Source organism: Balaenoptera musculus, chromosome 4, assembly GCF_009873245.2.
Source record: "Balaenoptera musculus isolate JJ_BM4_2016_0621 chromosome 4, mBalMus1.pri.v3, whole genome shotgun sequence".
NCBI lineage: Eukaryota > Metazoa > Chordata > Mammalia > Artiodactyla > Balaenopteridae > Balaenoptera > Balaenoptera musculus.
Window position 1 is genome coordinate 112,907,258 of NC_045788.1, and position 25,829 is coordinate 112,933,086.

At 35.8% G+C, this 25,829-nt stretch overlaps 1 protein-coding gene across 7 annotated transcripts in view; it reads left to right on the forward strand.

Moving 5' to 3' along the window:
- Positions 1 to 25,829, forward strand: part of ROBO1 (roundabout guidance receptor 1) — a 380,851-nt gene that overhangs the window by 325,816 nt on the left and 29,206 nt on the right. For 3 of the 7 annotated variants that reach the window (XM_036850840.1, XM_036850842.1, XM_036850843.1), the window contains 8 exons: positions 246 to 443; positions 4,680 to 4,706; positions 6,120 to 6,162; positions 12,605 to 12,759; positions 15,306 to 15,641; positions 17,855 to 17,962; positions 20,802 to 20,946; positions 23,893 to 24,141. In XM_036850840.1, the coding sequence (XP_036706735.1) occupies positions 246 to 443; positions 4,680 to 4,706; positions 6,120 to 6,162; positions 12,605 to 12,759; positions 15,306 to 15,641; positions 17,855 to 17,962; positions 20,802 to 20,946; positions 23,893 to 24,141 (1,261 nt within the window). The remainder of the gene's footprint in view (positions 1 to 245; positions 444 to 4,679; positions 4,707 to 6,119; positions 6,163 to 12,604; positions 12,760 to 15,305; positions 15,642 to 17,854; positions 17,963 to 20,801; positions 20,947 to 23,892; positions 24,142 to 25,829) is intronic. The other 4 variants (XM_036850841.1, XM_036850844.1, XM_036850845.1 and 1 more) reach the window with 3 other exon arrangements.

A 25,829-nucleotide genomic window follows, 5' to 3' on the forward strand; every position in this document is an offset into this window, starting at 1 on the left:
TAAAAGAAAGATTTTTCATAGTTCTTTCAATGGTAACATGATTTTAATTTTTCACTGGTTTTTTATTAATGATTCTGAATTTTTACAGACCCTTCTAAACATAGTTTCAAACGATGTGTTTCTGAGGGAGTTAAGCGTCGTCTTAGACTGTTCAAGGGTGGGAGGAGGGGAGATACACACACACAATTTTGTTTCATTGTCTCATTGAGTTTCACACCCAAATTAACCCAAAGACGGCTTTTCAGATTCGCATGGAAACCCCGTGTCACCTGAGGACCAAGTCAGCCTTGCTCAGCAGATCTCAGACGTGGTGAAGCAGCCAGCGTTCATCGCAGGAATCGGAGCAGCCTGTTGGATCATCCTTATGGTTTTTAGCGTCTGGCTCTATCGACACCGGAAGAAGAGAAATGGGCTGACTAGCACTTATGCGGGTATCAGAAAAGGTATTAGCTTTCCTATGTTTTCCATATTTTACTATGTTTACATAACTCTTCATTTTAATCTGTGGCTCCAAGTTATTCATGATTATGCATATCCTATATTAAATTATTTTAGTATATAAAGATTTTCAGAAGCGCTTCTATTTTATTGCAATATCTAGGTATAACCTCCTCTTGAGTATCAGTACTACAGATAGGCTTATCAGTTTCAGGCCCAGTTCCTTTAAAATATATTTCACCAGGGTAGGTCTACACTTCGTTGTGATACCATTCCCTTGTTCTCTTAGGGAATTACTTTATTACTTTATATTCTGGAGGAAACTTTTTTATCTCCTTGTCACAGGAATTATAAATACAAGCTTTGGACTGTCACACAACTTTAAAGGGGGTGTTGTTGCCCTTTGTAAAGCTAAAGAGATTATTTATAAATAGTGATATTTCCGATTAGTTCTGATTATTCATAAAATAGTTTCTTAATAAATGGGCTTCAGTTTTCAGAGAGAGGAGGCTTAGTACTTTTTTATTGTTAAATTTAAAGTTGCAGAGCTGAATATGTATATACTGTTAATGGGTGATGACGATTTGTTAAAAATGTGTTTACAGTTTAGAAGAGAAGGTTTATTTGGCTGCAATTGTTGACAATTTTATGGACGAGCCAAATATGCTAAGGATTTCACAGACACTTTTACCACATATTCTCAAAGTCTGTAGATTGGCGGTTGGTATTTTATATTTTTTAATGAGGCTGTTGACACTATCAGATAGATAATCCTTTTGCCTTTCCCTCCTCAAATAGCTTCATCAGCTCTGGGCATCAGATCTGGGCTCTAAGGCAGGGTGATTGTAAGTCCCAGTTCTCAGGCCACCGTCCCAATTTGTGTCTTTAGTCCAGCTAAATTATTGACAGTGCTCCTTTGGTTCTCAAAATTGTCCTAGTTTTTAGATGGCAAATTATACATTCACCCTAGTTACAGGGTCCATACTTAAGTCTAAGATAACACTTTTGCTGCAAAGCAAATTTAAAGAGGATGACCAGTAAACACATACCACCCTGCACCATCACCACCCTTTAAAAAAAATTGTCTACATATTTCCTAAGTGAACATTTCCTACGTGGCTTGGCCAAGTCATTTCTCTGATCAGTGATATGGCAAAGTCAGAATTTGTTAGTGCTAGCTAGACCTTTTCTCAATGAAAAGTTCTATTGAATATCCCTCTACGCTTGTAAAACAGTCTGGGACAACAGTCTAAAATATTTGTGCCCTTGGTCCCAAGGGGTCTTGGCAAGAGTCAACACAAATTCATCACCCACACTGTGGAAATCCATGAATGTGCCTCCTGGCCATGGCTCCACAGCAATCTCTTCATGTACATACGTTCACCTTAGTGTTACCATCCTTAAATATGTTTTTTTCAGATAGGTGTCCTATGCAGAGATAAAGCAAGATGTCAGTATCCCTGCCTGTGAAATGGAAAATGAGGGCTGGGAGGTTACTGCAAAGAGACTAGGTGCTTGTTACGTATACAAAGTAGATCAGTGTCAGGCACACGTGTTACCATATAAAACCTTTGACTGAAAAACAAGGCAGAGAAGGGGTTTGTGGGTGTCTGTGTGTTGTGAAGCTGGGCAGGGGCAGGCTGTTGGGAGTTGTGTGTTTGAAATCCCATTTGAATGAGGAAAAGTGACTAATTAACTTCCAGACGTAGAGTCTCCTGAATTCCCCAGGAATCCTGTATTTTTTATTGCCATAAAGTATGATAGCTGTGTAGTTGTAACAATTGAATGCTCTCTCTTGTCTTGAAATCTAAATATGTGACATGAAACCCTCTTCCCTTCTGAAATGTTTCTTTTCTTTTACTAATGTACTTTAAGCATGCTGGCAAATGCCTATGTGCCCTTTCTGCAAAACCTATTAAACTAATACCATTGTCCTTTTAACTAGCTTGTGTTTAAGCAGAAATCGTAGAACATAATTACAAATGTAATTGGTGAGCATTTGATTCTGCTTTCCTCACTTTGCCGTGTTAGCACTTTTTCATAATTCTGGTCGTATGCAGTTTTGAAAAGTGCATCCTGAAATCTTACATGGTCTATGCCCGAAACAATGCTGGTAATTCTAAGAAAAAAGGAAGTGAAATATTTTAAAGAAATCAATGTAAAAGAGCCTGTTGACCTATAAACCATCAAACCAGAGTGTGACTTCAGGTAATAGTGAGCATTTTTAACATTTCCGCCCTACATTTATCTGGAGGTATGCCCCTGCTTGCCCCCTTGTTCACATACATCCACGTAGTGGGAGTTTATTTTATTACTGGAGGCTTTGAGAATTAAGCTATCCTTTGGTGTACAAGCTGTAAAAATTTCATTTAGACAGAACTCTCTTCATCTCTTCTTCAATTCCTTAAACTGAGGTTAGCAGTTGGCTAGGAATACCGAGGGGGACATTTCATTTTTTGCCTGTGTCCTTTTGATTGCAAATTAATGTTCAGGCACTGAACATTCTTGCTTGAGTAGCTTTACTTTCAAATGTATCTCTTTATTATTTTTTATGAGGACTAGTTACTATGGCTCTGAATTTTTGATTGCAGCTAAATTACATTGACTCTCTGAAAAGACCTGACTGAAAGAAAACACAATAGAATTCCTAAGACAGAGACTGCTGAGCAGCAAAGTAAGCCCAGTGTTTAAACTGGATCCCCAGCATTGAGGGTTTTGTTTTTGTTCTTCCTAGTATGCTCAGAAATAAAATGGTTTGGTAAGAAGTGACAGTTGTAAAGGATGCTACAGGCATTTGAATTTGCAACCCCAGTGCTCTAATCTTCAAGTAAATTTCTTGGAGACGTTCAAATGTGAAGTGGAAAATACATTTTTGGCAGCTTTTTGATCCGTGATAAGTAATCAATATTCTTGATTGTGTGTTTGTGTGTATTAAGGATTTCTTAAAAGCAAATTTTAATCTACAAGGGAGTAACGTAGATTTCCTTGCTTTCTTTACCAGAGCAGTGTTTACTTTAAATTAACGTGACGAGCTTGGGGAAAAAAATCAGCCTCCTCCCTCTGTGAAATGACATGGAAATAGCTCTGGTGTTATCCAACACCCAGGAATGAGAGAAGATAGGAAAAGTGGCGGAGGCAAGGCTGCTACTTTTGAGGTCTGCAGTTCAATTTCAGGCATTATTGATTGCATTAAGATTTATAACTGCAGAGTGAAGGTTTTCAGAGGGGCATTATTGTTCTATTGTTTAGCTTTTGGTGTGGTATTTAAAAAAAAATGCTCAGCCTACTTCTAGAAAGCTTCTAAATGTAAACTATAATAGAGAAGTTAAAGTTTAAAACTCCCCATTTTTCCTGTCCGTTCACAAATTTCTATCATGATAAAAATGTAGCATTACGCTGTTTATATGATAAGTATCAGGCATTTCTTGGCAGTGGAACAATTCAGTTTTATGGGGTTTTTTTGTTCCAGTTCTCTCTTTGCTTGCTGCCTTCCTTTCTTCCTTCCTTCTTTCCTTCTTTCTTTCCCTCCTTTCCTCCTTCCCTTTTCCCTTCTCTTCCTTCCTTCCTCCCTCCCTCCTTCTGTCTCTTTCTTCCTTTTTTCCTCTTTCTTTCTTTCTCTCTCTTTCTTCCCCCCCTCTTTCTTTCTTTCTTTCTTTCTTTCTCTCTCTCTCTTTCTTTCTTTCTTTTTCTTCCCCCCTCCTCCCTCCCTCCCTCTCTCTCTTTCTTTCTTTCTCTTTTTGTCTTTCTATCTTTCTCTCTGTCTCCTTCCCTCTGTCTGTCTTTCGATGATGAATACTTAAATGCACCTATTAGTTAGCCCACTTTAATAAGCATTTACTTTAAGATTTCTAGATAAGGTTTAGGCAAGACCCTGATAATACTTGTTTAAGAACACATTATCCAATGTTTGGAAATGATTAATAGTAGAGGACTCCTGTTTGTACTAAAGCCATGAGCTAAATCTCCATTACTAAATGCAGGGGTCATTTGCAGGCTAACCCAGCACAATCCCCACCCCCTCCCGTCCTAGAACGTCAGACCCTTCAAAGTGGTACCTCAGAGACAAGCTTCTTTTTTAACCTCAGATTTGGTTTTATTCATATATCAGAGTGTCAGAACTACTGGCTTAGTTATTTACATTTGTTTTATGTTCAGCTGTCTGCTTGATTTATACTAATGTGATATGTTCCCTTTCTCTCTTCAGCTTAATAACTGGTTTATATTTTGTTTTGATTTTTCAGTCCCGTCTTTTACCTTCACACCAACAGGTATATATTTGCGCTTACCCCCCTCCTTTTCTTTGTTAGTTTGGCATGTGTTGTACTATTGTGTTTCTGTTTTTATTTCATTTTCTGCAGTAAGCTGGGGGGAAAGGACTTACAATGGAAGACAGTACTTCATTTACTCATGCCAGGCATGCACTTGAAGTAGAAATGGTTGTTGTTGCTTGTCATTCCTTCAATGCCATTACTTATTCGTGACTCCGCATTGCATCTTAGCCTTGTTTGCATGTGTTTCGTTAGATAGACACACTGTGTCTACCCTCAGCATGATTTAACATGCTAATGATCACATTGATTATTTCAGACTTGGCAGTGCATTTTTTTCCCTTAACTTAAGCTTTCAGGTTTTCGAACAAAAATTTCTCTCCCTTGCAATTCTCTATCCATACAATCAACGTTCTTAAAGGTAACCAAAATATCCAGCACATGTGAAAGATAAAACTTGTCATTTTCCTTAAGTCCGAGTACTAAGATTCCGTTCCATTCAGTTTCTTTCAAAGTGGGTCCTCTTCTTTCGATTCACCTTTAGTAAAAGATGTACCTGTAGCCTTGCCTCCTCGGTTTTAATCCAGTTATTATAATCACTGGAAGCAGTTATCTCTCCTTAACAGACTCCCAGTTTGGAGTTCTTCTAAGCAGAATTTGGCAGCTTTTAGAAACATATTTCTTCTTAGAAAATGGATCTGTATTTACAGAAAAGCTAATATCCTTAACCCCTTGCCTGACTATGTGCAAATCTTTTTCTGCTATGGCTAAATTTTATACCCATAATTTATTAAGCCGAGAATGCTTTCAAGAGCAATAAAATATATTTTCACTATGTATACATGTCTGATGAAAATATACTGAGAAGGGTTTTCACAAGCCACAATAAAAACTAGGTCGCGTTCATTAAGAGTCACAACTTGGCATACATCTTTGTGTGTGGAGAGAAAGAGGGTTTATTTTAACATTTACCTTTGTCTTACTGGTACTCATATTTCTGGGGAAATGGTCTGGTAGGTTTTTTTCTTCCCAAATTTAAGATTCCACTTACATAAAATCATGAAGTTACATGATCTAATAATAAATTCAAAATTAGAATCTATGAGAATGTGAAAGTACAAACGTGTAATAGTTATAGTTAATAAGAGTGAACTGAAGTTTGCTTCTGCTTAGTTTTCAACCTTGTTGGCACGTAAAGAAAATAAAAATAACTTATATCTAATTCTGTACCATCTTAAAAAAATACTAGTTCAATTGGAAATCTGCTATTTCCTGTGATGAATTTTTGCAATGCTTCTAAGTAGAAAGGAAGAAAACATGCCATTCTAGAAATATGCTCATGAATGTCATAGCTTTTGATATATAAACACAAACATGTCTATTAATTGTTCCTTTTTTTTGGTAACATTCCAGTAACTTATCAGAGAGGAGGCGAAGCTGTGAGCAGTGGAGGGAGGTAACTATCCTGCTTGTTTTGTAGATTCTAAGGGGAATTCCAGGTATTTCTTCTTGTCTTCATCGATGACATCACTTTCTTTGCTGAAAAGGTTTAACTTAAAGGTGAAATTTGTTTAAATATTTCGGAAATACTCCATTCTGTTGTGCTGTGGAGCCAAGCTTGTTTACATACAAATGCACTTGATTGGAGCCGTTGCATCTTAGTCAGTGAACACCAGAGGGAGCACTTTCACCGGGAAAGACAGACTTGCTGATTTAGCAGATGATTAAAAGGAGTTAAAGTAATTAAGCGATGGCATTTATGAAGATTAAGAAATATAGCTAGTTAACAGATACTATCAAAGAAAAAGTGTTCATTTGGAAACCTGCTGAACACAGCATTGGCTCATAAGTTGTTGTAGTTTATGTCTGTTTGTTTGTTCTTGTTATGAATTCAACATAGTTCAGTCTCCATTTGCCAGGAAATATGTTGAAATAAAAGGAGAATCTAAGTAGCTTGTTAACACGGAGGTTTTTTTTTTTTTTTTTCCTCTCATTAAAATGAACCTCAATCCTACATTTATGATTTTTTGGTAATTATTATTCAGTGAACTTTAATATATTCACAGAGAAATCACAAATTGATGTGACAGGCGGCTGAAAGGGGCTGAAAGAAGGTATAAGTTACATGAGTCAAGCTTCAGGATTTTCTATGATAATTTTTTTCTTTTCAAAAACAGTAACCTCTAGCTTAAGGTGTAAGAAAAAAAACCTTTCGACCAAAACCATTTTCTAATTCAAATTCAGTTAACTTATTGAGTGTCCTGCTTTGTATAGTTCGATAATGTGGGTGGTTGCAACTGGAAAACATAAATATAGGAAAGAGTGGTGAAAAAAATGTTGACCACCTTTAGCAAATGCTGTACAAATTTGACAATTAGCACTACTCTTTTTTTTCCTGGGTACTGCTGCTAGCTTCCTGTTTTCATACCTGTGAAACAAAGCCAGCCACTGAAAGACCCCAAAGCTAGGGAGGTCTTCATAAGGAATAAATCCACTTGATTCAAGAATTAAACCAGGGCATGTTTTTGCATCCGGGGCAATTCTGTCTAAATCATACCCCAGACATTCATGAAACAGTCTCTGGCATAAGAACATTCTCTCGTGGATAAATCTGGAACCTGATGATATAACCACCTCTCTACATGTGTATATTCATGACGGTAGACTTCAGCTTTCTCATTAATCAGATCTTATGAAAATGCTTATTGAGCATCTTCTGTGGGTTCTGCACCAGCCTCTGTGCATGAGCACGTGCACAGATGCGCTTTCTCTCTCACACACACACATGCACACACATATAAAATATGTTTAGTTTCTGCTGTAAAGGAATTTTCAACCTAGGTAGACCAAATTATCAAGGAGGAAATGATGGCAGGGATCTCTCAGTACCAAATGCTAGTTTCTTCAGCAGGACTGAAAAATTACAAAGTTCCATTTGGAAAGCTCACTAAATCATCATACAGAATTAACCTTCTGAATGTAAAAATAGTATAACAGTGAAATGGATTTATTTTAAATACCAAATGGAAATGATCTTTTTACCAAATAAAATGACAAAAAATGCTGGAATGTTATAGAGGCAACAGTTAAGTAAAGATCTTAGGGTTAGTGCTCAAAATGACAGTTACATACACAATTTTAAATTTATTTATTCATCAAACCTATTTATTGAATACCTACAATGTGACAGGCAGTGTTCTAGTTGCCTGGGATGCGTCGGTGAGCAAAGTCAATAAAATTTCCTGTCCTTCTGAACGTTACATTTAGTAGGGGAGATAGAAGATTAATAATAAACATTTTTTAAAAAGTCAACTCTGTAGTAGAAGCAGTTGGTGAGTGCTTTGGAAAAACTAGAACAGGGTAAGAGCATCAGGAATGCATTAGGAAGAGGTCTCATTTTCTAGCCATTTGTGAGTGTGTGTGTGTGTGTGTGTGTGTGTGTGTGTTCCATGATCCAGTGTGGTAAGAGAATGAACAGTGAGTCAGACTCTTGTACTCACTTCTCTGATGCCATCCCTTAAACATTGGATTCCCTCAGGCATCTCAGACTCTGTGAGCCCTCACTGTATCACCCAACTCATCTGGTTAATGACACCTAAGTCAAAATGTCAAGTCATCCTCTTTCCTGCATCTATTACTGCATTTTGTTGATCCTACCTTTTTCTCCCTTCACTATCGCTGTATTGTTTCACTTCAAGCTCCTTTTGTCCCTTGTCTAATCTGTTAAAAATGCTCCCAGCAGTCCTACCTTCATCTACCTTCATTAGAACTATTTCCTGTTAATTCCCTTTGCCCATTGGAGCCAGAATGAAATTTTGAGATGCATATGGATCATGTCTCTGAGCTTCTGAAGATCCCAGTTTTCAGTAGAACACACCATATTTAAAATAGCAAGTCCAAATTGGGCAGAGCATGTGAAACCCACAACCTCTAGGGCCTTGTAGGCCTCCTCATATCTCTGTGTGCCACCCCCTACAATCCACTGTGTCAACCCACCTGCCAGTCACCAATATTGCATTCTCTTCTATGCACTTATTACATCAGCCTGGAATATGTCCCCCCTCCCCTTGTTAGTTGGCTGAGGTTCACCTGCTGTGTCCTCCGTGAACTCTTTGTGCTGTATAAACACCACAGTTAAGCACCTAATAAGAGGTAATGCAATTATCTTTTGTTTATATCAGGGGTCAGCAAATTATGGCTCTTGGTCTGAATTTGGTCTGACACCTGTTTTTGTAAATAAAGATTTATTAAAATACAGCCAGACTCATTTGTTTACATATTGTCTATGACTGCTTTCCCACTACAATGGCAGAGTTAAGTAGTTGAAACAGAAAATATATGTCCCGCGAAGCCTAAAATGGTTGCCCTCTAATCCTTTATAGAAATAGTTTTCTAACTCCTGGCTTAAATGATTGTTTCCCACAATAGAATGTGAGATCCTGGAGTTAGAGGCTACGTGATTTATTAATCAATAATTAAATGCATGAATTTTTGTAATGCAATAAATGTAATTTATTGGATTATATCCATAAATTCAATATACGAATTATTGATCTTTGAAAGATATCACTAAAAAGTATCTAAAGAAGGAAGGGATGAGTTATTGAGTAAACAAATGTCAGAAGACTTGAGTTCAGTCCTTGATGAGAGAAAATTTTGGGCCCTGGACATTTTCCTCTGATAAAGGAGAAGGTTGAGAGAGAAGGAGAGCCTGAGAGCTCTCCTCGTTCTCAAAACTGTGAATTCTGCTCTTCACATAAAAGGGAAAATGAGGATTGCGGTAAGCAAAGAGACCTCTTCTCAACTTAAAAAGGGCAAAGGATTTGCAATGTAATCCAGTGGCAGATCATGGATATTAAGTGGCTGTTTCTATTCACTTGTTCTCCTCACCTCACACATCTCGATCTGCTCTTCCAAACAAAAATAAACTAGTTAAAATCCAAACCACAGCAGAAATCAGGAAACAGCAGAGAAAGCCTGAAGAAAAGCATAGGAAAGTCAGGCTAACCAGGTCGAGAATGCCAATAGCACATTTCCTGGCAGTGGGAGGTGAGAAAGAAAGAGTTCAGACCTTGCTTCTCTTTGAAGGACTGACCACTCTCAGCTCTATCCCTTGCTTCTTCCTGGGCTTCAGAATTCTTTCAAGCTATCAAAAGAAAGAGGAGACAGTCTATAGGCAACCCTTGCTGCTAGGCCCCTTCACTATTTTCCCCAGCCCCTGGACCCTTTAGTATTAGTATTTTATTTTGTGGTTTAGGAGTTCAAATAGGTTTGTTTGTTGTTTGTTTTTGGAGTGAGTGATTGGAATATCTGGAGTAACAGGAGCAGAGGAATTGAAGGTAATTGCATTTGTCCTCTTTTCCTTTGTGACACAAAACTATCCCCTTAATATAAACTGGAAGTTAAATATGGTTTTTGAGAGCCCTAGTCTCTTCCTTTCCCTGATAATATCTTTTTGAAGACAAGGAAAAAATAGGCAAAACTCACATATATTAGCATGAAAATATAACAACTAACATATTATATGGATATATATGTATAATATGGTTGCATTTTTATGTATATAAAATATGGTAATATTATATAATATTTCCGACATATATTAATCACTGTAACCAGCGCTGTGTTTTGCTTCTGCTTCATTTCTTATTTTTTGGGCAGCTAAATCTGTCTCATACACACTAGATCATCTTAAATGCATAAAGGTAGCTTGAGAGATTGTTAGTTTTTAAAGACCCTAACACCCTTATCAGAGTAGCTACATATGACCTTGACTTCCTCAGAGTTCTCTGAAATATACCCATGGCATTTTAAGATTCATTATGGGCCGGTAATCATGACCCAACCTTCTTCCCTAAATAATTAGCATTCCAAACACAAGTCTGAACTGAAAGCTAGGATGTGAATTGTTAATCCTACTTCCTGTTGGAAAGCTCCCATACATATGAAAAGTTCTTTCAGCCTCTGATGATATCAAAACGTTCACTTTTAAAAGTGTTTTTCTGAGGGAATCGTAGCATAAAAATATTGTCTATTCCTTTTGAAACACGTAAGACAGGCTTGACCCGTACTTCAAACATCCTATAATATTTCTACAGTGTCAAATACGGAGATTTATTTTTAATAACTTAAAAAGTGATAACACACTTTAAGTTCAAGAGAAAATAAGGAAAGCTAAAGACTACTAAATGCAGAATTTCTATAACCAACATTGATTTCAAAAGCTCCAGATATCTGTGATACAGCTTGCATTTAAATGTTTTAAATTTTAACAGGTCAGCAACATTGGTCTTCAAAGCATATTTTTATCAACAATTTTAATAGTTAATTTATTCAGTTTTAACAACGTTACTCTGAATGTTAAGACTTTAGACATTACTCCACTCTTCCTTTTATTAAGAATGTTTGAGGGCTTTAGGAAATTCCAGCACTCTCCAGTATATGTGTTTATAGTATTCTGGCTTAGAGTGTGGATTCTACAGACAGGCTACTTGGATTTGAATCGCAGCTCTGCCACTCACTCACTTTGTGTACCCATGCACAAGTTTCTTAACCTTTCTCAGGTATCTCAGTTTCCTAATCTTTAAAATCTGAATAATAATAGTAACTACTCTGTAGATTATTAGAAGGATTAAATGAGTTAATACATATAAAGGTCAGAACAACGCCTCACACATTGTAAACAAAGGGTAAACATTCACTTTTATGACAGATATATGTATACACACATATATACATATATATACGTATACAGATCTATAACTTATAAATCCATATTTTTCATTTGAAGTGAATTATTCCTCAAATAACCATCTTTTGCATAGAAAGTTTCCTCGGTTGACTCTCTGTATGCCAGCATAGGAACCATGGTGAGTGAAATGTCAGGCTCTTGCTTCCCAGGTAAATGAAAGCGTGGTTATTGCACTTTAGCAAAGAAAATGAAACCATGAAGAAAATCTTTTCAGACTCTGTAGTGCCAGTCTGTTTATTGTGGATCTGGCAGTACATCATGCATCATCACCTCTTTTGCTGGATTATCAAATGGAGTCAGTATTGGAAAAGGACCTCAGGATTTCCATTCCTGGACTTCAGTCTGTGTCTCTGGCACTGGTGGTCCAGGGCTGCCATTAATAACTGCTGATGTACTTTGCATTCCCAATGCACAGTGAAAGAGGATTAACATCTGTCGTGCAAAAAAAAACCATGAACGCTAATATGTCTTGCAGCGGACATCGTTTTACCAGATTTAATTCAGTAGCTTTCCTTTGTTTATATAGGGTTTATGGCATCTTACATTGTCACCATCAGAAAATGTTGACAAGCTTACAGAACTGTGCACTGAAACACTGATGAGGCTCTCTGCAAAATGTCACAGAGCCCCAAACTCACTGTCTCTGAAACATGGTTTTGAAGAAAAATATGCAAATGTGCTTACTGTGAAGGATCCTTTATCTCAGTAAAGAAGCTTGTTCCATTTTTTTAATGAAGTTGTGAGAGGGATCATTATTTTTTAATGGGTCAAAAATTAAGAAATGCAAACTGTCTTAACGAGAATATTCTTTACGCTACTAAAACACTACAAAATATAAGTATCCATGTTTTTTAGATCCCATGTTTGATTTTTAGCCACTGTGACTGAAGGCGGAGTAGAGCATTACAAATGGTACAAAACTGGTCTCACCGTTTACAGCAGGATGGCTATATAAACTGAGGCGTGCCTCAGAACATTACGTTACAGTTGCCTTGTCTGTAAAATAAAAGGAATTATTATATCTTTCAGCATAGTGGACCAAATTATTTGTGAGAATAGTGAGATGAAGAATTTTCTGGAATTCTGAATAGGAAATATCATTTGCTACTTATATAAAACTTGCTTTTATACATATTTTTTTCTTTAGGCCAGGACTTCTCAACATCAGTGAACCTGCCACGCAGCCATGGCTGGCAGACACGTGGCCTAATACTGGGAACAATCACAATGACTGCTCCATCAACTGCTGCACAGCAGGCAATGGAAACAGCGACAGTAACCTGACCACGTATAGTCGCCCAGGTTAGAGGCACAGAGACAGCCTGATAGGCAAGCTTGGCATTGTTAGGAACAAGCCATGAGGAGATAACTTTCGTTTTCTTCTCCTTAAACTGAAAAGGAAATTTAATCCACATTTTCATGAAATAGTAACCGTTGTTTAGCAAACTAGCCTGATTCGAATATTTTCTCCATCCCTGTATCTCCACACCTCACCCTCCACCCAAAAAAAGTTTCTCAGTATGCAAAGGGAGAATGGAGAATATAAATTCTAGAATAGATAGCAAATAAGGAAAAATGAAATTATACAAAAGTATTCCTCTTCATAAGAATGTAGGTAATTATAATTTTAATTGTAGTTATTTATAGTATTTATTTTAAAGATTTTAAGAATAAAGCAGATCAAAAGATCCATAGATCTATAGTTTGAGTGAACCAAATTTTTAATAGCAGCAACAATAATAATAATAATTATATGGTGGTAATAAATAATTTTAAATGAAAGCTAACTGAATGTCAAAATTAGATTTTTATAGTATACTAGTAAATCCTAAGATACAAGAAATATATATCTTTTGCAGGTGTGTATACTAATACTAATTTTGTGTTGTGTCTTTTTGGTTCAGAAATATGTGTGGTAAATTGCTTGTTAAAATCTCATGCTAAAACATGACAGTAAAATTTGGATGTAGCATATGCAAAGGAAAAAACAGAAAATTACAAATAATTCTTACAAAAAACCTTTTAACATTCATTCACAATATAGGAGATATAAAAAGAATCATAAAGGATCAAAATATATGACTATAGAAGTAAAATAACCCATGGAGTTAAGGAAAAGGGAAATAGAATATGGCATTTAAGTAAAAAGTGCGATGCACCATAAAGAACAAATCATAGTCTCCATTGGATATGGATATGGAAATGATATATCCATGTGACCAAGTCCATGTTCTCTAGAGGTCCATATTCTAGTTGTCTAGGCGAAGAAGTGCTCACATAATTATAAGTAAAAGAAAGATTATGCTGAGCCCAATAAAAGAAAAAAATCACAATATCCATTTAAATTAATATGTAGAGCTGTGTTGTCTAATATGGTAGCCTCTGGCTTCAGGTGGCTATTTAAATTTAAATTTAATAAAGTACCATTTAAAATCCAGTTCCTCATTTGCACTAGCCACATTTCAAGTGCTCAGTAGCCACATGTGGCTAGTGGCTATCATATTAGACAATGCAGAATAGAGCATGTCCATCATCTGAGAGAGTTCTATTGGATGTTACTCATATGGAAAGAGTGGCAAAGAAAAACAAGATTGCCAAAACCATATTACCATTAAAAATATTGTTTAACCACTATTATATAAAACTTAATACCTAGAAATTAGAAATAAGAATTACTAAAAGCCAGATTGATCAAATACCCCTCATCCCTGATCATTTGTTGTTGAAATGCAGGGTAGTTGAATTCAGTAGGATAGAGAAATTGCAGATTTTTCTTAAAACTATATTCATTTTTACATCTTTAGTAGTGACCGTGTTAATTCATCATTTTTTAAGATATCCAGTTGAAAACTAATCCTCAAGGTGACCTGTTAATGTTGCAGCCACTATGAATTAAAATAGTTTTATTTTTACTATTATAACTTGACTAATTTTTTATTTTAAAAATGTTTTAATTTTAAATGATGATTTTAGTTCCTCCTGCTGTTTGAATATTTTCAGCTACAGGCTTTGAATATTTCCTATATATATATTAGTTATTTCACTCTCAAATATTTAAAGAAAGGGAAAATTAGAGTGAAATTGAAATATTAGACATATTAGGTATTATTTCAGGTGTTACTTGATAAATTGCCCTGGCTACTATGATTCATTTTGCCATCATTATTGTCATTTTATACTTCTTGAGGTGTCATTATGAAACCATGAAAAATGATTATATAACATCTTTTCCTGATAATGATTATCCTGCATGATCAAGGGAAAAAACTAATAAAATTCTCCTGAGCACTATTTACTGTCACTTTACCTCTGTTCCTCATATTTTTTGAGTAGAGTTATTTTATAAAATATTGAAATCTCAAGTTCCTTGATCCGAGGGCAGAGGGTTCTTTTTTTTTTTTTTGGTCTGGATTCTTAACCTATAAGCTTAACTAGTAACTTCAAATAGTTCAGTAACTCCAGACTAGAAAATTTTAAGTTGGCACATAAAGATATTCATGTATATATTATTTTAGTGCAATTCCCATTAATGGGGTTGTTAAAGGAAAATTATTTAAATTGGGTGCATTATTTATAAACTGTGTAACACTAGCAGAAGTTCAGAATTATTTAGGCTCCATATAAATTACGTGTCCTCTCTTATTCACTCAATTTTTCTTTAGAAAGAACATTTGACTATGTTCTTTAGAAAGGACATAAGAATATTTGGTCCTTTTTATTCATGATATTTAAGCCCATTTATACTTTATAGAACAATTTTACTGTGACTCACAAAGCTACTTACAAGGAAATTTAAAACGAATAACCATGCAGAATGACTTTTTCCTTTTCCTCTCCATTGCACATAGCTGATTGTATAGCAAATTATAACAACCAACTGGATAACAAACAAACAAATCTGATGCTCCCTGAGTCAACTGTTTATGGTGATGTGGACCTTAGTAACAAAATCAATGAGATGAAAACCTTCAATAGCCCAAATCTGAAGGATGGGCGTTTTGTCAATCCATCAGGGCAGCCCACCCCTTATGCCACCACCCAGCTCATCCAGTCAAACCTCAGCAACAACATGAACAATGGCAGTGGGGACTCCAGCGAGAAGCACTGGAAACCATCCGGACAGCAGAAACAAGAAGTGGCACCAATTCAGTATAACATCATGGAGCAAAACAAACTGAACAAAGGTGAAGAGCCTTGCCTTTATTCCCATCCTTTTCTGTATTGGCGTCCTTAACCCTTCAGCACTACATGCCGAAGCTTGTCTGGAACTAGCGTGTGAAATCTTTCTTTGGTCACTAAGGTTTTCTTATTTCTTTGGTTTCAAAATTTCCAGTGTCAAAAAGTTAATTAGCACAACAATAACCTTGGAATATTGATTTTATAATAATATATAAGTATTTTCAAATGGCTTGAGATTAATTTAAATTTAATCGTAGGTGAGGGATTGCTCAGGACAGGCAATCTTTTATTCATAAGGCAGATGTACAACCATCACAATACCTCACATTTTAAATAAATAGACTCTCCCATTCTTTCCACTCGAGAATGGAAGATAATTGCTTCTACATGGTCATATAAACGAATGGCTTTTTTATCAAACTGAAGAAAAATAATTAAATTAAACTTGAACTGGAGAAGTGGTTCAATCTGTTATGTTTCTCCTACCTCATGTGGTTACTGAGACTGCTGCAATGTATGATTTCAGAACCTAAATTTCTTTGGGTAGCCTGATTTGAAGTCTGTCATGATAGAACTTAAAATAAATTCTTAGTGTTAGCTTGTTGCAGCAGAATAATATTTTATGGCCTGAAGGAAATGTTTCTCTGTTACAGTATGGGTGAGTTGGAAGAGATAGGTATTTGATTTCTTTGTAGTCCCTCAGACTACTGCTTTAAAAACATGATTTGTAAAGTTAGACCTCTGGAAATAAAGGGATTACTCCGATTTGAATAGGTCAGGGCAATTGTGTATGAGTGTCCAGGTAAAGGATACATTTAATTACAGATAATTGGAAACACAGATTTCTTTTTTTTTAGGTTTGAGTTGGGAACAACTTATTACAGTTGGAGACTGCAAAAAAGATAACTTAAGACAAACATTTCATTTAAGTTAGTGTTATATGTTTTAATTTAATAATACAGTTATCTTGCTTTTTTTTCCCAGTTTAAGGAAACATTTGATTGGTATAATAACCCAATTCAATAAACATTTATTTTTTAACCATTTTTTTTCTCAAAGTATAGTTGATGTACACTATTATATAAATTACAGGTGTACAATATAGTCATTCACAATTTTTAAGGGTTACACTCCATTTATAGTTATTATAAAATACTGGCTATTTTCCTTTTGTTGTACAATATGTCCTTGTAGCTTATTTTATAAATAATAGTTTGTAACTGTTAGTCCCCTATGCTTATATTGCCCCTTCCCCTTCCCTCTACCCACTGGTAACCACTAGTTTTTTCTCTATATCTGTGAGTCTGCTTCTTTTCTGTTATATTCACTAGCTTATTGTATTTTTTAGATTCCACATGTAAGTGATATCATACAATATTTGTCTTTCTCTGTGTGACTTATTTCACTTAGCATAATATATGAGTTCATGACAAAGGCTGACCAAGATGAATAGGAGAGTTTCTGTAATTGTAAACTTTACAGTGGGAATTCAAACTATTGTCATATTATTCCTGTATAGTATATGGCTTTATTGTGGACTTTAGAAAGGTCTGACAGTCCTCTGTACAAATATTTCAGAGCTCTGATTTATTGTTTATACTGCTTATAAACAGACTTGCTACGTCAAACTATAATAAAGACACTGGAATGCAACTAGCCTGACAGATTATTACTCAGTACATTCCAGTGGTGAGTTTATCATTTGGATTTTCACCTCTGCCTAAGTAAGCAGAAGCATTTGTGGGAGACTGAGATACTTCATCTTCTTAACATGGATATATTTTTTATTAGATATAATCTTCCTGGCAAGCTTCAGTTTTATGTTTTATTGTATTTTTTTATTTTTTTAAATGATTCACACACATGACATTTTCCCAATTTCTTTTTATTAAAATTATTTTGTTACTATATTTTTAAAGATAAGAAGTCAAGCAAATCTGATTTCTGCCTTAGCTAATTTATAAGTATTTTAAAAGAAGAAATAGTCCCTGGTAGGATTCATTCTGGTTCATGTGTAGAAGATGAGGCAATGAGTTTGTATTTTATAAATCTTAAAGGAGACATGTTTAAAGATCTTTATTTTTTCTTGACCTTTCATTCTGAACACTTACGTACATTTTAGCAGGTGATCAACATGATAGTTTGAAAGCTTAATCGTTAGTAAATGATTGAGGCACCAAAATAAATGTTTAATTTTTTTCCCATCTGAAATGTCTAGATTATCGAGCAAATGACACAATTCCTCCAACTATCCCATACAATCAATCATATGACCAGAATACAGGAGGATCCTACAATAGTTCAGACCGGGGCAGTAGTACATCTGGTAAGTAAGGGAAACCAAGGAGAAAGCCAATCTCTCCTTTAAAAGGATGGTACATTTCAATATTACAACTTGAATGCTAATGATCTGATATGTGTATATGACATGTCTAATCACTTTATATGATTTGAATCTTCCAGGGATGGGTCTTGTCTCTGCAATTTGAGGGACTGTTCACTCACTAAACCATTTTTTTTTTTAACATCTTTATTGGAGTATAATTGCTTTACAATGGTGTGTTAGTTTCTGCTGTGTAACAAAGTGAATCAGCTATACATATACACATATCCCCATATCTCCTCCCTCTTGCGTCTTCCTCCCACTCTCCCTATCCCACCCCTCGAGGTGGTCACAAAACACCGAGCTGATCTCCCTGTGCTACCATTTTTTATGTTCTATTTGGTAACAAAGATTGAGGCTCCTATTTTCCTCCTTGTTAAAAACCTTTATTAAAACCAGAAGCATGACTTAATCTTTAAAGGCAGTTGAAACTTTTTTCCATCTCAGCAAAAATATAACTTAAAAATGTTGCACATATAGTTAATCTGCTAAATATGTTACCATTTGAAGGAAGGCTATTAAAGCATATAAAAGCATATAAAATTTGAGTACACTTGAGCAGAATCAAGCGATAATATCTTGAGATTTAGGTACAGTTGGAACCTGCCTCAGTTTATAATCTCTCTACTATCCCTCACTCAGTTCTTGCTCTAAAACGTCGTAAAGCAACTTCCCAACTTCAGTCTTTAAGTGCCTCAGAAGCCACATTGAAGCCTCTTCCCTGTGGTCTTCATGCTGTTGCAGCTGTTTGCCAGCTGTTTTCCTGATAAGGGTTGCAGATGTGAGCTTGCTGGTACTTAAGTCCTGTTTTTCTAATTAAAGACGGTTCATTATTAGAACTAACATGTGACACCACAACAAGTCATACCACAATGAGAACAAAACCAATTGATCTTGACTCTAGTTTGTTTCTCCAGGAGAGGGTAGAAATATTACTTCCTAGCAACTGGATTAAAGTTGCTGGTAGGTGCTTTTAGCCAAATGTCTCTAACTCTCTTCTGTAATGGATATGATATTTGCATTTTATCATCTTCCCTTGACTAAGGCATGCTGATTTTGCATTTTCTAGGCTGTGTTTTATCACTGATTGAAATTGTTTCTATTTGAATTAAGGATCTTAGAAATGGCTCCTATTCCTTTCTAGATCTACTCTTGTTCTACTATATATGGTTTGATTTTTTTTTTTAACAATCAAATCTTATCAAACAACTTTTTTTTTCTTTTTCAAAGTAAGTAAACCCTAAATTAAGAGAAAATTTTCGAGGATGTACTCTTGGGAAAAGTATATAAAATATTTTCGTATTTGATATCTCATGCCGTTTCTTCTTTGAATTCTTAGCCACTTAAAGAGAAAAACATGTCTTAATGGAAAAAAAATGATTCTAGGTTGTTAATATTCAATTGACTTTCTTCATCCCTCAGCTTAGATACATATGTGGTAAAAAGATACAAAGATGTGAAATCTGATGGTAATTAGGGGAGAGAATGAAGCAATTAAGTGTAGGAGAGATTTGTGATGTTAGGTCTTTCAGGACAGATGGGTTTGTTACAGTAGATGTATGCCAGGAAATCAAGAGGAAGGTATTGGGGATAGTCAACTCCACAATACATGCATAGCCATTCCAACACAGGACAACTGAGTGGAGGAAGAGAGAATGGAGACACATAAGCAGAAGCCTGACAGTCATAGTTTATGAATAACAGCATGTCCCTCAGCCCACACTTGGTGCAGTAACATACCAGTGCAAGAACATCTGGCTTAACAAACACTGCCATTTGCAAATTTTCAAGTGACTTAAAAAAAATAAGGGTCATTGAATATACTCAGACTTGTCTCAGGTACCATGTAACTTGGAGCTGTTTCAGAAAGGTTTAAAAAAAAAGATCAAGACAATTCACTGAATTTAAGGTATCATATGAGAAAAATAATTATAGACTCATTGTCTATAATTTACATAAGAATCTAAAATGTATCATATTGGAGGAAGAGGATAACGACCATTTTATCCCCAAATATCTTTTGACCTAAAGTTATTTTAGAATGAATATACCAAAATGTGCAGCTACCTATGTTTAAAGAATATGCCAAATCTAATATCAGAATTTGGGGAACTTGAATAATTGAGCTATTCTGAACTTCTAAGAATGTTCAAGCAACACTATTTCACTCTAAGCCATAAATTTATAGAAACAGTGGCTAAAAACATTTCTGTTCCTTTTTAAAAATCATTTTTCTGCTTCTTTTGTTGTTAGATATATTAGTTCTTCCAGCAATTATTTTCATCTGCACCTGCCTTTCTGATGAAAACGAGTAATTTCATTGTGCCTAAAACACTTCAATGGACAAGTACAAATTATATATACTCAGTGATTTAATGCAACAGTGGAAATGTAATAGATCGTATCTGTATCATATTGTATTTTAGGTTCCAGCAATTAAATAATAGAAAGGCAATTCAGAAAATATGTCTTCAGCTCATTTGTTTTAGATGATAATCCATAATGCAATTAATTGCTGTAAGAAGATCACTGTTAATGATATGACTTGTAAAATTCATTTATGATTTTATTGCTTTTTCCCTATTTATTTTGCAGTTAAACTTGGCAATATTCTGCATCTTCTGTCGTACAAAGTGCTGTTTAAAATTAATGAAGAAGAGTGTGTTTATCTCTCTCAATATATGAACCATAAGATCATATTTACAGAAAATAATTAACCTGTGGATAATAGAAAAGATTTAAAGTCCAGAAGTGAAAGACTTGCATTTTATTTCTTTTCAAGGGAGTCAAGGGCACAAGAAAGGGGCACGGACACCCAAGGTACCAAAACAAGGTGGCATGAACTGGGCAGACCTGCTCCCTCCTCCCCCAGTGCATCCTCCCCCTCAGAGCACTAGTGAAGAGTACAGTATTTCCGTAGATGAAAGGTAAGAGGGATTTTAGAACAGAGGTAAGTGGAATAATATGATTTTTTAAACCCATGTTAAGTCATTGTTAAACTTGATCACCAAGGGAGACTGACTCCTAGGGTCCATGAACATCTGTCTCTGAATAAAACATTTGTCTCTGAGCTATTGATAGCTCAGCACAACTTAAAAACCCTCCTCAGTGTTGCCAAAAAAAAGAATTTGCATCTTGGAAGCTTCTTTTGGAACTAAGAATCATGAATCATGAATACACACACACACTTACATCTATACACACACATAGTTTACATATTTATATTTACAAATATTTTACATCGTATACACATAGTTTACATATATGATCATGAATATATGAATTTATATGAGATCACATATATATCGCTCTCTGTATATGATTTTGTATTTTTCAAATATCAGAACTTCTGTTGCACATCTCTAAATTTTCATAAAATAATTGTATGGATTTATACCACAGCCACAGTATCCTGAAAACTGTTTGTTCTTAGATATTATCACATTCTGCTGAAAACTGTAGAAATTTAAACTTACTGAATTGTCTCTCTCAGGGATTTAACAAGTGTAAATAATCCACACAACAGCAATTAGGAAGTTAGCGTGCTTCTTCCTCACTCCAGATTCTGTAGAACTGGACATGGTCCAACCCAACAAAACAAAACAGCTTCACTAGTGTGATCAATGGAGAATTAACACAAAAAATACAAATCGACCTGAAAATACATTCTTTTTAATGACTATTATAGAAATGAAGACATTTTTCTTTCATTCTCCACAAAAAAACACAACAAAACAAAAAACAGTTTTACAGTTCCAACTATACCAGGAAACAAAGTCTCTGTACTTTAATTTTCCAATCACTGAATTAGTGAGTACTGCGCCATTGCTCCTAGGAGAAATGCAGGGTTAGGTTCCTGCAAGCCTCTGGTCACAACATTTTTGTCTGTCCATCCATACATAACCTTGTTTTATGTGTGTTTTTGTTTAAAGACACCATATTTAATTATGTTGATTCATTAACATTGAATTCACAGCCAACAGCACTGTAAGTCATATCTAATACACATATTTTCTCCATTAAGGCACATCACAGCCTTCTTGCCCTTGGGAACCCTAGACAGCCCTAAAGCACTACACTTGGGGGTCATTTTAAACAGGGAACTCACCAACATAAAGCAAAAAAAAAAGAAAAAAAAAAAAGAGAGAGAGCGAACAACATGGCACTACAGGCCATGAAAAGGAGCTGAAACAAGAAGGTGGAGTGTTGTCTTGTTTGACCTCAGCTAGGAATGTATTCATCAGGTGACTCAAATTTTTTGCTTCTCTGCACATATCCATGAATGACCACAAAAGTGCTATGGGTATTGACTTTGGGTTACAACTTTTTTTTAGCAAGTAGGTGAATCTGCAAATATGGAATGTGCAAATAACCAGGATTGGCTGTATTTTAAAAAATTCATTTCCTAGGCTATATTAACAACATTCATTACTATTTTAGCCCACCAAAAATAGGAATAAAATGAAATAAGTCAATATAGTTTAACAAAAAAAAACAAGGGATGCAACTGTGCCCCCAAAAGAAAGGCTGATTCTAACTGGGAAGAATGAAGCTTTCCTGACTTGCTGTGTTTGTTTTTGAGCTTAACAAGTGAGGAGTTTCTCAATCAAGAGGAGGGTTTTTTTGGACATTGAGACCACAGAGTGATGTGGACTAACATGAGAACTAATATGAAACACATGGTAGAGAGTGAGAGGAAGCTGGGAAGGCAAGTGTAAGCCAGATTATACAGGTACTTGAATGCCTTGTTTAGGTCCTCGTATTTTATTCTCTAGGCAATTAAAGAGCCATTTATTACTTTAAAGCAGGTGAATAACCAGAGAGTGATGCATATTATAATAAAGTAATTTTGGAAGCAATGTGAGGATGGAGAAAAAGGAGTAGATTTTAGAGATATTTTTAGAAGTCGAACAGAAATGAACTGGGGAACAGTTTGAGGTAGAAGAGAGAGAGAAATGTCAGGATGAATACAAGATACCTAGGAAACACAGGAAAAAGTGTCCAAGAGGAAGGTGGTAGGATTAGTTCAGTAAAAGAAGATACAAAGAAATCATGTTATATGAGCATCAACTTTCCTGAGTTCTGGTAAACAAGGCAGGTGGTGGAGAATGAACAAGAGAGAGGGGTAACATGAACACAATTTGTATAATGCATTAAGTTACTTCCCTTCTAATTAATAACCATATGCCCTGAGGTAAAAGAGAAAGTCATGAATGTTCCCCAGATCCATTTAGAGCTTCCTACACAGCTCTAGCAGAGGAGTAGAGGGACATTTTATCGTTTATTGACTATTTTATTTATTGTGTTTTTCTTTCAGCATCCTAAATGCAAGCCATGTACTTTACAAAGTACTATGTACTTTATTTTGTGCTCAACTGAAGAAATAGTGATCTATTATAATTTTAGAGGAAAAGTGGGTTATATTGGACTAATAATTTGATCTCCAATGTACTTCCCTCTGAAGGGATTTTCAAGAGTAATTTTTCACAGAGGTTAGCATATCATCTTTGGATTATTTGCAAGACCGTCCTTGAGTCATCCTTTAGAGATCATGTTGAGTTGGAGGGATAGAATATATCAAACACTTTTGGGGTTTACTAAATTAAACTATGTTAAATAGATTTCTTTATTGCATGACTTCTCAGAGCCTGTAATGAGCCAATTAAATTGTAATCCCTCAGAGAAAAAAATGTTATATATAGCAGTTCACACACATTTATGACAGGGAACTATTTTTTTTAAACAATACCTTCTTAACGTGGCCAGAAGTTTCAGATTTCAAAAGCAATTCAAAGTTGATACTTCACTAACTATACAAATAGTTTATTTGAATAACCTGAAGTCAGTCTAAGTGTGCTTATAATTTGTTTTAGCTATGACCAAGAGATGCCGTGTCCCGTGCCACCAGCCAGGATGTATTTGCAACAAGGAGAACTAGAAGAGGAGGAAGATGAGCGAGGCCCCACTCCCCCTGTGCGGGGAGCTGCTTCTTCTCCAGCTGCCGTGTCTTACAGCCATCAGTCCACTGCCACTCTGACCCCCTCTCCACAGGAAGAACTCCAGCCCATGTTACAGGATTGTCCAGAGGAGATCGGCCACATGCAGCACCAACCCGACAGGAGGTACGTTGTTACCAGTCTTTACTGACAAATCAGATCATTTCCACTCCTAAGTGGCATTTACAGAATGCTATTACATGAAGCAATTTTCAGGTCACATGGGGCTTTTTTCCAGTATCATCACACAGTATGCCTTGGTAATTAGCATATCAAGTAATATTGTTGATCAGAACATTAGATTAATTGATCCCAGTGAACTTGCAACCATAAAATAATGTGCCTTAATTCTCACCCACTTATGATAATTGCATTCATAAACACGTGGAGATCATGTAGTAAATATATGGGTTGCTAATCCTGTAACATTTTATTGATGATGGGTGATTTTGTATTTTAGTTTTCTTTATGCATGGGCCTGTCACTTCTTTAGTCTGTGAAGAATAGATTTTTCTCCTTTTATTTTTATTTTTTTAACAACTTTTTTTTTTTTTTGGCTGCGTAGGGTCTTCCTTGCAGCGCGCGGGCTTCCCTCTAGTTGTGATGTGCGGGTTTTCTCTTCTCTAGTTGTGGCGCGTGGGCTCCAGGGCACGTGGGCTCCAGGGCACGTGGACTCTGTAGTTTGCGGCATGCAGGCTCTCTAGTTGAGGCGCACAAGCTCAGTAGTTACGGCACACAGGCTTAGTTGCCCCGAGGCATGTGGGATCTTAGTTCCCCAACCAGGGATCGAACCCTCATCCCCTGCATTGGAAGGTGGATTCTTTACCACTGGACCACCAGGGAAGTCCCTTTCCTGTCTTTTAAAATTAAGTCTGCAGAATGATTTGTCCTTTCATAGCTGTAATGTTACAGAAGAATGAATTTGGTATATTCATTTTCTGTTGACTCAGGTACCTTTATTTTGATTGAATGTTAGGTTGCAGTCCTTTTGTCCAAGCTACTTAGTAGTGTGTGTTTGTGTGTGTGTGTGTGCATGTGTGTGTCTTAGACTTTCTTTAACCTATATGTTCAGCATTGCTAACCCGTACATTTTTGTTTTGCACAAATCCTTCACTTGGCATTTCTACCACATAAAAGCTGTTACTGCATCATGTCAGCACTTCTCTCATTATTGATGATTTTGTTTGTACTATTTTATTGCCCTTGACACATTACATATATATTACTTTCTGTATTCCTAATATCATTTGAAACTGAGTATATTATTTGCCCCAGAAGATCTCCTTCAATATTCTTGAATGAATAACAAATTCTGGTTTATGCTGCTTGAATTCTGTAGGTTAAAATAGAACTTGCAGTGTTTATTAACTATTCTATGAGTAAGAGGTTATTACCAAATTTAACTCATATACTCTCTAAAATGAAGGAAGTAGTTAAATTTTCTTCTGTGTGACAAGGGGAAAGTTGGATTGCCAGACATTTAACTTTAGTATTATTAACCCGTGGAACTTCATGAAGATTGAGAATAAATAAGGCATCTTTTTTCCCTATTAAGTTCACAACCATCTCTGCCACTCTTATTCGGAGAAAATGAGACGCTAATAGAGGCTGTTAGCTCTGAAATACCTCAACATTCTTTTCTCATTCTTTCAAATTACCTATTTCCTCACCATCCTCCTCTGTGTTACAAGTGGTACACCCAGTACCTTCTTCCTGGCCAGCTCTTCTTTTGTGTTCCTTATGTCATCCTCTTCACCTTTCTTGATCACGATCAAAAAGCAGCTTATCTATCTTGACTTTTCAGCCTCTTTCTC